The sequence below is a fragment of the Oncorhynchus kisutch genome, linkage group LG8 (assembly GCF_002021735.2).
Source record: "Oncorhynchus kisutch isolate 150728-3 linkage group LG8, Okis_V2, whole genome shotgun sequence".
Classification (NCBI taxonomy): Eukaryota; Metazoa; Chordata; class Actinopteri; order Salmoniformes; family Salmonidae; genus Oncorhynchus; species Oncorhynchus kisutch.
Window position 1 is genome coordinate 28,775,756 of NC_034181.2, and position 9,946 is coordinate 28,785,701.

A 9,946-nucleotide genomic window follows, 5' to 3' on the forward strand; every position below is an offset into this window, starting at 1 on the left:
GACTTTAAACAAAGTTTAATGGCTGTGACAGGAAAACTGAGGATGGATCAACAACATTGTAGTTATTCCACAATACTAACCTAAATGACAAAGTGAAAAGAAGGAAGCCTGCACAGAATAAAAAATATTCCAAAACATGCATCTTGTTTGCAACAAGGCTCTAAAGTAAAACTGCAAAAAATGTGGCAATGAAAATAACTTGATGTCCTTAATACAAAGCATTATGTTTGGGGCAAATCCAACACAACACATCACTGAATACCACTCTTCATATTTACAAGCATGGTGGTGGCTGTATCAAGGCACTGTAGTTACTGGAGATGGCATTATATCATACAAATTACATTTGTGCATTTTCAGTTGTCTGTCTGTACTCTTAATGTTTTCCAGCCATTTGAAATTGTATTAGCTCGGGATGTGTAAGGGCTGGTAGGAGTTAGAGAGATTTCAGTGCACTGGACTACTGGAGTTGCAGGTTTTAAAAGCTAGCCTTCCAACCATTACAATGTGGTGGTTTGGAGCTGTTGGGGGTTTACTGTTTTAAATGAAGGGATGATAGATTTAAACCTATTGATTATCAGTATCATCTCAGTTTTGTCCTCCCTTCACATCTATGTATAGACTCCCATTCAACTGCTCTGTAGCTGAATGTCCAGTACTTTTTACTCTTATCAATCTATTTTATTTACATTTTTCATATTCTGTTATGAATTGGGGTATTTCTGTCTTTTTAACTAGAACATTATTTTCCTGAATGTGTTCCTTTGTAATTTTTAGTTTCCTTGATTACAATAATATTTTGCTGCTATTTAATGGAATTTTCTATTAATATGTGGACGGATGCATAACGTATTTAATCTGTTTACAGACCATTTAGGCTGCAGATTCACTGTTGGATTATGCATTTCTCCCTCCTTTATCAGTTCACTGCTTGATCTTCTGTTCTTTTGTCTGCCCTCTGGCGTGAAGCTCATGTCTCTTACTGCCGGCAGTCTCAATGTTTTCTGATACTTTGAGAATCTTTCCTAGTCTAGACTCTCTTTACAACTCAGTGCCTTTTGTCTTAGACGTACTGCTAGTGTCTGTGTTCCAGTGCAGTCAGAGTAGACACCCTGTCTGTTATCTGATCTAATGACTGCCCTGGATGTTTTTCAGCCACTCTTGGCGCGCTGGAGTTCAGCTTGCTTTATGAGCAGGAGAACAACAGTCTCCACTGCAGCATCCTTAAAGCCAAGGTACCACCTATTGCACTCATTTACTCACCCTGAGACAATTACACTGAAGTGGCCTGTGTTTAAAAGATGCTGCCGCAGTAGTTCAAATTTACAGGGACTCCTTGTCCCTTCTGTCCTGTCTGGTGACATAAAGAGTATGTGTTGTCTTGTCTTCCCCTCAGGGACTGAAGCCCATGGACTCCAATGGACTGGCTGATCCATATGTCAAGCTGCATCTGCTGCCAGGGGCCAGTAAGGTGATGGAATTCACCTCCCTTATTTTCTACCTGGGGGTTAACATATGCTTGTGTATTTATTATGGCACGTGTCATGATTCAGAAAAATCTGAGAATGATGTCTGTGATGCTATGATACACGCCATTAGCTCAAGCCTGCCACCTTGTGGCATAAGGATTATCCATTGTACTACATACAAAGCTCCATTGCCTCTATCCAGCCTCAGATATAAGTGCTGAAGTCAAGTTCCTCATCTTGATCTCTTGTATCTACTCTCATGTTCTGCAGTCCACCAAGTTACGCACCAAAACCCTGAGAAACACCCGTAACCCAGCATGGAACGAGACCCTGGTCTACCACGGACTCACAGATGAGGACATGCAGCGCAAGACTCTCAGGTGGATACTGGAAGCAGAGAAACAAAACTCAGGGTTCACTAAACATCAAGACAACACTAAACCACATTCCTGTCTTGTTGTCTCCATTTGTTGACATGGTTTTATCTAAGGGCTGAATTGTTTTACTTTGGATGTTATGATCCAATATTATTGATGTCTTGTATGGGTTGATGCAGGATCTCTGTCTGTGATGAGGACAAGTTTGGACATAATGAGTTTATCGGAGAAACTCGCATTGCACTGAAGAAACTGAAGATCAACCAGAAGAAAAACTTCAACGTGTGTCTAGAGAGAGTTGTCCCTGTAAGTAGTATATCATCCTGCTTCTCACATTAAATATACAGTAAGAGTCCCATTTGTTTCAATGTCTGATTGGACCATCCATATCCTTCCACAGACAAAGAAGACCGCAACAGCTGGAGGGGCTCGAGGCATTTCGCTCTATGAGGATGAGGTATTGGTGTATGACCAGCATGCGTGGGCATGTGGACTACCGCTACGTGTCCTCATACAAATCATGTCTTCATGATATGATATAAAATGACACTCTTCCATTCTCTCTTACCCATCTTTCGCTCCCTGTTTTCTCTTTCTCTCTAACCTCCCAATCCCCCCCCCCCCCCGCTCTCTCCAGAGTGGAAAGGATGGTGGAGATGTGGAGGAGCGTGGTCGTATCCTTATCTCCCTCGTGTACAGCACCCAGCAGAACCGCCTGCTTGTGGGTGTGGTGCGCTGCGTTCACCTGGCCTCCATGGATGCCAATGGATACTCTGACCCATTTGTCGAAATGTCCGTGTCTGGTTCACTGTGATTGCTATCAGGAGTGATTACAAACACACGTTCTTCTCTAACACTTTTCCAGTGTTTACATGATGAAGTATTCACTTTTCTCTCAAATATCAAAACAAATTGAATTATGTCAAAGTTATTCATTTGCACAGTAGAATACATCTGTTTTGCAATTTACTTCCTATCCCCAAATGCAGGATGACAACATCAAAATATGTTTGTCTTGTTTGTGATGTGTTTAGATGCCTGAAACCTGATATGGGGAAGAAGGCCAAGAACAAAACAAATATCAAGAAGAAAACCCTGAACCCAGAGTACAACGAGGTCAGTTCCCTGTTGGTGTCTTGCAATAATAATACAAGACAGAAGTAACCATCTGACAGCAGTACTTTGTTTGTGCTTTTAATATTAAATGTCTGTCAATACCTCAATATATTGATTTGTGTACTGATTTAAATACCATTTATTGGAGATCGTGAGGGGGATGACTTCTCACTTGTTGTGTTACAGGAATTTAGCTATGACATCAAGCACAGCGACCTGGCTAAGAAGACCCTGGACATCTCAGTGTGGGACTACGACATTGGGAAATCCAACGATTACATCGGTAAGATCCATGGGAGATGCATTCGAGATCTACTAGACCTCGTTGAATTGTTCCATGTTGTTCCAGTCCTCTCACCCTCCCCTCCCTATCTGCTGGTCTGCTGTAGGTGGGTGCCAGTTGGGCATCACAGCCAAAGGGGAGCAGCTGAAGCACTGGTATGAGTGCCTGAAGAACAAGGACAAGAAGATAGAGCGCTGGCACACCCTGTTGAATGAGAATCCTGTCAACAGCAACTAACCCCCACCTTGCATGAGCTAAGTCCTCTCCCTCTACACTCAGCCCCCTCTCCTCTCTCACATTACCCTGTCTAACCTCCCTCCACACCTCCCCAAGAACCTTCATTTTAGTTTTAGTATTATTGTACTTACCGGTAGTCTTCCTGTCTGGCTGTCGTCATTCTTTCATGCCCTCAACCCAACCCACCACATGCACCCTTTCCAACCTCCCCTGTTTCCCAGGTGTGATATTCCCTTCTCCTATTTCTCCCCCTTTACTGAGACTTATCTACCAAGTGGACTCCCCAAGAGGCAAAACATGGTATACTTTAAAATCATCCTTTAAAAATCAACAATTTAAGGCAAAAAATGTGGTTAATGTTTGACATTGCAGTATACAGTTGCATTGAGACTATCATGCCTGTTGAAGGTGTTATTGAACTTGACACATCCCAAACTAAATAAAAATCCATTTGAAATGCACTAGCACAAAAGACGACGAAGCAATATGTTATGGCATTCTATGTGGGATAACATCTGCAGCACCCATTGAACTATGAAGTTCATTAGACTGGCAGGTTGTAATCCTTCATTTCTGGTAAAATGACACCATACGGTATTATTACCACTTGTATGAGAATGCAAAACCACATGAAAACACTCTGAGGACACACAGCTGTTTATTTAATGATATCTAATTCATATTATGGCATTCTCTTGAAGATGTTTCACATGCTGCTGATCTTCTGAAATTGAGGATAAACATATTCTGGACTATGAAAAAGGGCATGATTCACAAATCAATTCAATGACATTTAGTTTGGAGAGTATATTTCTTCGTTTTTTAATGTATTACATACTAAAATTAATAGGCAATTTAAGTAACTCATATTTATTCATTTCAATATCAGTTTAAAGATTTTGAATGATTGCACTCCTGGTAGAGCAAAATGTACTCACTTTCTGTCAAGTGTTCACTTTTAGTCCTTATTTGAGTCCTGTTTATAGCACCCTGGTTTCATTGACTAGACTTAACATAGTACATGTAAATCCAGGACACTCAAATTAGCATGATATGTTACGTTTGGTATGGTTACATAAGACAGATGGTTACTTAAGGTAGAGTGGGGTGGGTCAGCGTATACCGCAAATGCCTAGCAACTCAAAGGTTGCGAGTTTGATGAGATTCAATGACAACTTTTACATTTGAGCTAATTAGTAACTTTTCTACTACTTAGTACTTTTGGGCTATTTTGCAACTACTTAGCATGCTAGCTAACCCTTCCCCTAACCTTAACCCTTTTAGTTAACCCTAAGCTTAACCCTTTAACCTAACTCCTACACTTAACCTTAACCTTAACCCCTAGCCTAGCTAACATTAACCAGCTAGCTAATGTTATCCACCTAGCCACCTAGCTAGAATTTTTAATATATCATACGTTTTGCAAATTCAAAATATATTATGCATTTTGCAAATTCGTAACATATAATAGGAGTTGTAATCTTTAACATATCATTCGAAATGGGAGATGGAAAACCACAAATGAATATATACCATACAACACGTACCATATCATACTGAATGGAGTGTCTCGGATTTACGTAAAGAAAATACAAAATGCTCTGAGATCAGGTTGGTTTATAGAGGTAGTTCGAAAATGTAGATTTTTTTTATGAGAATGTTTGCTCTGAAAAGTTGACCATCTGGTTCAGGTATTTGTTTACGGTGAAGGGAGAGAGGAGACAGGAAAAAATATTATTTCCCTGGCTAGTAATGAGATGTCTACTATGACAGGTGTGTACTTCCCTATTGCACATGGTTTACAATGACAGCTTAGAGGTTGTCTACTGACTGACAATTTTTTACATTGAATGCACATTATCAGATTTTTCACTGACACTTAAAGCCTGCTCCACCTTAGACATACTAAATAAGACAATGTAAGGCTGTCGTAAAAGAATGTGCTGCTTAACTTGCATGCACTGTGCTCGTGACCCCTGTGTTTTCTGTGCCTGGAGCAGTCACACACCCCCACCCCTTTTACCCACACTGGGCCCCTCCCTTCCTGCCCCATCCTTTTCTGCTGCACCAATCACTCAAAGCTTTGGCGTGTGGCTGTTGACCAATTACCGCAATTCAAGCAAAGCACACCTTATACAATGGAATGACCTCAATTTATACAGCTGTTTGCAAGTTTCTCAAAAACTCCTATGCATGAGACGTCTTGTGGTTCATGATATATACATAGACTTTTTAAGATACAAATTCTATTGTAATTTGATGGTTTACATCTCTAACCCTTAACATTGTTCCAAATGCTTTTTTAAAACACTGAGTCCACCGCAACATACATTAATTTATGCTGCATGAGTATTAGGACTATTGCTGTTATCATTTGGTTTCCAATGGATTATAAATGAGTTGATGTGACAGGCTACTTTAGCCTCTCTTCGGAGCATCCTCAGCTTGGTAATGTGACAGAGATGAGAGCACAGCTAGGACCCTGTACCCAGAGCTCAGATAAAACTCAGTGGGCACATTAACAAATGGATCTCACCGACTAGTTCCTGAAGGCAGAATATTAATGGAGATTAATCTCATCCATAGAGTGATGCCTTTTCACCAAGTGCTCTGTCTCCTCCTTTGATGGGTAAAACCAGGGGCTCAAGCAGTAATGAGAGCCTGTCTGAACTGTGTTGTCTTGTTGTCCACCAGTGGCCACAATTTCAACATTATTTTGTTGCTTATGCACTTGATTTTCACTGGTTCTACAGTACTACTGTAGCCCACCTGTTCTGTTCTGGAACCAGTTCAGTGGTCTTTAACCTTCATTAGTTTCTATTTTCTCTTCTAGATAGTAAGTATCTCAAAACCTAAAGAGGACACAACTGTTCTCTATTTTTTTCTGCCTACAGTATTTAATGAAATGATTTGTTGGTTTTATTTATGTAACTGTAAATAAGTAGTGCATGCACTGGAGAGAAAATACATTTAAATATCTATGTATGTTTGCAAATGAATTTGCATGTAAAGATTTTACAAGGAGTTAGGTTTACACAGATCAATAAAAGCTAAATGGACAAACTTGAGATCATTATATTGTGTACTGTCTATGGTCTTTGTGGTGTGATAATAAGTAGGTTGTGTTTCTTTGTGGTGTTGATGCTACTTGCTTGTCAATTTTTAATTTGCATCAAGTCTCAAATTGTTTACCCTACTTTTTACCATGTGAAGACAAGGATTTGGAATCCGAGTGATAACGTTGTTACATGCAAACCAGAGGCGGCTGGTGGGAGGAGCTATAGGAGGATGGGCTCAAATGGAATTCATGGAGTGGTACCGAAATCATCAAACATATGGGAACCCCGTTCCATTAATTCCATTCCAGCCATTACAATGAGCCTGTCTCCTATAGCTCTCCTCACCAGCCTCTGATGCAAACTTATTTACTTGATGTGGTGCCATTAGTGGGGATAATGGGTTTGTATTATACAATATACAGTATTTGAATACATACCTATAAATAAAAACAAAAATGTAAGTTACATATTCCACTTAAAAAATGCACTCATAGTAAAAGTATTTTTAATGTAGCCTATAAACGGTATTGATTCCCCATATGACTTTCACACCACAAATAATACCTCTTGAGTGTTTGGAAAGATTAAAAGCATACTTGTCATTTGAAGGCATGTTTTTTTCAGTGTTGTGTCACTGCGATCACAATGATTCTGGCACTTGCCTCTGACATTAAAATCAATACAATAATTTAACATCAAGACTGCAATTAAAATATCAAAGGAAACTTTTAGATCCCATGGAAATAAAGTCTGTTGATTACAAATATAGTAGGTCTAATTTATTGTATGGTAGCCTATGCAGGTAGGGACAGGTTGAATTTAAATGTTCCATTCCTTGAAGATGATGTAGGATACTAAGTTTTAGGCTACAATCTCTTGATGACAATTGGAGTCAACTGTATAGGCTACTGTATTTACCTTCGGAATGCTACTGCATTCATACCATTTCTCTTATTTAATCATAAAGTGAGGAGGGTGTGTAATGTTAATACATCACCGATCACCTCACATCTGTAGGCTTCTCTGATTTCTCCATCCAGTGGTGACTTCTTCCACCCCTAACTCTTGTTTATTGACTTCATTCTAAACTACAGTATGAAGCAAGTCGACAAGGCTGCTGCATCAGATTTGTTACATGTGCATTCAGCCTGGTCTCATAGACTAGACGTAACATAGTAAATATTAATCCGACACACTGACATTAGTATGATATGTTATGTTTGGTATGGATACATAAGACAGATGGTTACTTAAGGCAAAAACTAAAGTAGGGTGGTTGGTCGGGGGTGGGTTGTACAGCGCAAATGTCTAGCAGCCCAAAGTTTGTGATGCCAAAGCTCATCCCGGATAACTTTAGCATTTTAGCAACTTTTCAACTAGTTATGACTTTTTAGCTACTTGCAACTACTTAGCATGTTAGCTAACCCTAACCCTAACTTGAACCCTTTTAGCTAACCCATCCCCTAACCCTAACCATAAGCTATCGTTAGCCAATTAGCTAGAAATCGTAACATATAGTACGTTTCGCAAATTCGTAACATATAAAAGGAATTGTAATTCGTAACATATCATACGAAATGGGTGATGGACATCCACAAATTAATACATACCATATGAAATGTAACATATCATACTAGTGTCTCGGATTTACGTACAGAATAATACAAAATTGTCTGAGACCTGTCTTCCATTTTTATGGAAAATGATATAACCCCCATGCATAGCCGCAGAAAGTATGGGTGCTGTGGGTGCTGCAGCATCCCCTAAGGGTGATGTCCGCTCCCCCGTGAAAATCTAATTAGCATAATACAAAAATCCCTATATATATATGTCTGTTTAAGATAGAGATATCTGTTGTCGTTTTTGCATTGGATCAATCCACCGCAACCGCCTACATCACGTTTCCGCATCTGCTGTAAAAGGTGACAGAGCTAGAGCAGAGTTTGTCAGCTGACTGAAACGGACAAACTGAAGTCAGTTAGGAGGCCGAACCGCAGTCAGGTCAAGACCTTGGTGAGGATGATGGGCACACAGATGAGCTTCCCTGAGACTTCCCTGAGACAGTTTGTGCAGAAATTCTTCAGTTGTGCAAACCCACAGTTTCATCAGCTGTACGGTGGTCTCAGCATTGGATGCGTCTCAATCCACCACATTCGCCTATCTCGCGCTTCCGCATCTGCGGTGAAAGGTGACAGCGCTAGAGTGGTGTTTGTCAGTCCATGAGACATCACGAACACTTACATGTCGGCTGTTTTGCTCACCCACAGGCCTCACAAGACTTGTCTGAAGGTCCACCTTTACCAGTTAAAATAATGGAAGTATATATGGAGACTGTTTAGTGCCAAAAAATAAGGGGTTAGATACATGTCATTTGGGGAGCTGGTGACCGTTTTCTCGGTGCTCCTGTCCAGGGTGAATAATTTGCTATTAATACTTGACCAACTGTGTTACTTTTGTAACATTTAATTAGGAATCAAACTCAATTCACATTTTTGGTCTTTTCATCATAAAATGTCGAAACAACAACGGCCACGAGACACAAAAGCCGAGGGCTCACCGGACACTGACACGGACTCTGATCCCCCCGACCTAGCCAAGGTAATGATGGCTATCGTTAAGTCTGAACAGACGGTGGTGGCTAAGGTGGAGCCACTATCCACTGACCTATCCACACAAATAGCCACTGTCGCCACTGAGGTCAACACAAAGATCGACTTCGTTAAAGAAGACTTGGTGAAACAGGACATCCATCTGAATAGCCTGGAAGGTGGTGCAAATACTTACTCTGACAAAGTGGTGACACTGGAAGAGCAAGTCAACCGGCTATCATCAGATGTCGTCAAACTTACTTCCAAGGTGGAGGACCTTGAGAACAGGCAGCACTGGGAGAAGGGTTGAATTTTCGGTGTGAGAGAGGGATTCCATCCATAGGCGGATTGCAGCCTACCCTGTTCATAGCTAAACTGCTACAGGAAATTCTAAGCCTTGATTACGCCCCCACCCTTGACCATGCGCACAGAAGCTTACAGTCCGCACCGAAGAACGGGCAGCTGCCCATTCTTCTGTGCAGGCAAATTCTATTACCTTCAGGAGAAGGAGCATGCTCTCCGTAAGGCTACATGAGTGGCTCCCATCACCTACGACAGCCAGAAGATTCACATTTTCCTGGACTACACAGTGGCAGTCATGAAGAAGAGGTCAGTCTTCAATGAGGTGAGGGGGCTCTTACATTGCTGTCTGAACACCAAGTATTGCATTCTCTACCCAGCAGTGCTGAAGATCCGGCGAGCAGAACACATTCATGGACCCTACCAGGGCCAAAGAATACATCATTGCACACCTACATCAAATCAAATTTTATTGGTCATATGCACATGGTTAGCAGATGTTAATGCGAGTGTAGCG

The 9,946-nt window shown here is 40.8% G+C and overlaps 1 protein-coding gene across 2 annotated transcripts in view; it reads left to right on the top strand.

The window, feature by feature from the left end:
- The window catches only part of LOC109895119 (rabphilin-3A-like), a 31,259-nt gene extending 24,709 nt beyond the window's left edge, over window positions 1-6,550 (top strand). For both annotated transcript variants that reach the window (XM_020488770.2, XM_031830056.1), the window contains exons 11-19: window positions 1,156-1,235; window positions 1,397-1,471; window positions 1,740-1,849; window positions 2,026-2,152; window positions 2,247-2,303; window positions 2,484-2,638; window positions 2,881-2,962; window positions 3,149-3,245; window positions 3,352-6,550. In XM_020488770.2, the coding sequence (XP_020344359.1) occupies window positions 1,156-1,235; window positions 1,397-1,471; window positions 1,740-1,849; window positions 2,026-2,152; window positions 2,247-2,303; window positions 2,484-2,638; window positions 2,881-2,962; window positions 3,149-3,245; window positions 3,352-3,482 (914 nt within the window). In that variant the 3' untranslated portion in view covers window positions 3,483-6,550. The remainder of the gene's footprint in view (window positions 1-1,155; window positions 1,236-1,396; window positions 1,472-1,739; window positions 1,850-2,025; window positions 2,153-2,246; window positions 2,304-2,483; window positions 2,639-2,880; window positions 2,963-3,148; window positions 3,246-3,351) is intronic.
- Window positions 6,551-9,946: the final 3,396 nt, after the last annotated feature.